This window comes from Eimeria mitis, genomic scaffold, assembly GCF_000499745.2.
Source record: "Eimeria mitis Houghton genomic scaffold, Emh_scaff1406, whole genome shotgun sequence".
In the NCBI taxonomy this organism is placed as follows: domain Eukaryota; phylum Apicomplexa; class Conoidasida; order Eucoccidiorida; family Eimeriidae; genus Eimeria; species Eimeria mitis.
The window spans coordinates 8,479-9,348 of record NW_013569090.1 but is presented as its reverse complement, the minus strand read 5'-3'; the positions used below and the strand labels follow the sequence as shown (position 1 = coordinate 9,348).

At 60.2% G+C, this 870-nt stretch overlaps 1 protein-coding gene across 1 annotated transcript in view; it reads right to left on the bottom strand.

Annotated features, from left to right (window-relative positions):
• EMH_0036300 (uncharacterized protein) overlaps nucleotides 1–870 on the bottom strand; it is a gene marked incomplete at both ends in the record, with an annotated part of 3,208 nt that overhangs the window by 2,076 nt on the left and 262 nt on the right. Inside the window, one exon of the mRNA XM_013495073.1 lies at nucleotides 163–764. Coding sequence (XP_013350527.1) covers nucleotides 163–764 — 602 coding nt within the window. The remainder of the gene's footprint in view (nucleotides 1–162; nucleotides 765–870) is intronic.

Below are 870 nucleotides of genomic sequence, written 5' to 3'. Positions count from 1 at the left end.
CGAAATACTCTGCTGCTGCAGCAGCTACCTGCTGCTGCTGCTCCTCCTCCTCCTCCTGCAGCAGCAGCAGGGGGGGAGAGAGCAGCGCATGCATTTCTTCTGCCGCTGCTGCTCCGGGTCCCCCCGCCTCCTCCCTGGGGGCCGCAGCGGCTCCCCCCCAACCACCCAGGACCCCAGGCGGTTGAGAGAGTCTAGCAAGCGAAAAGCAGCAGCAGGATCCTGCTGCTGCTGCTGCTGCTGCTGCTGCTGCTGATGGTGGTGGTGGTGGTGGTGGTTGTGGTGGTGGTTGTGCTGCTGCTGCTTCAGCTGCTTCTGCTGCTGCTGCTGCTGCTGCTGCTGCTGCTGCTGCTGCTGCTGAGGAGCAGCAGGGAGAGAGGTTGATGGGAGACAGCCGCAAATGAAGGAATCCTGCGGCTCAGATAAAGAAGATACTGTGGGTGCGAATGATGCAGCACGAAGAGCCATCGGCTGCTGCTGCTGCTGCTGCTGCTGCTGCTGCTGCTGCTGCTGCTGCTGCTGGTGTTGGTGTTGCTGTTGCTGCTGCTTCGGGTGCTGCTGCGGAGAATTCTGCTGCTGATATGCTCCCTGCTGCTCCTCCAGTAAAGCGATTGCATGCGACAATACCCCCGCTGCTGCTGCTGCTGCTGCTGCTGCTGCTGCTGCTCCCACTGCTACTGCTGCTGCTGCTTCTATCCTTGCTGCTGCTGCTGCTGTTGCTGCTGCTGCTGCTGCTGCTTCAGGGGGCTGGGGGTCTCGGCTGCTGTCTCAACTGAGGCGCAGCCGACAGCGTGTGTGTGTGTAGGGGCGGTGAGGGGGAGGAGAAAGCAGAGAAAGAGAGATAAAAAGAGAGAAAAAGAAAATAAATAAAAC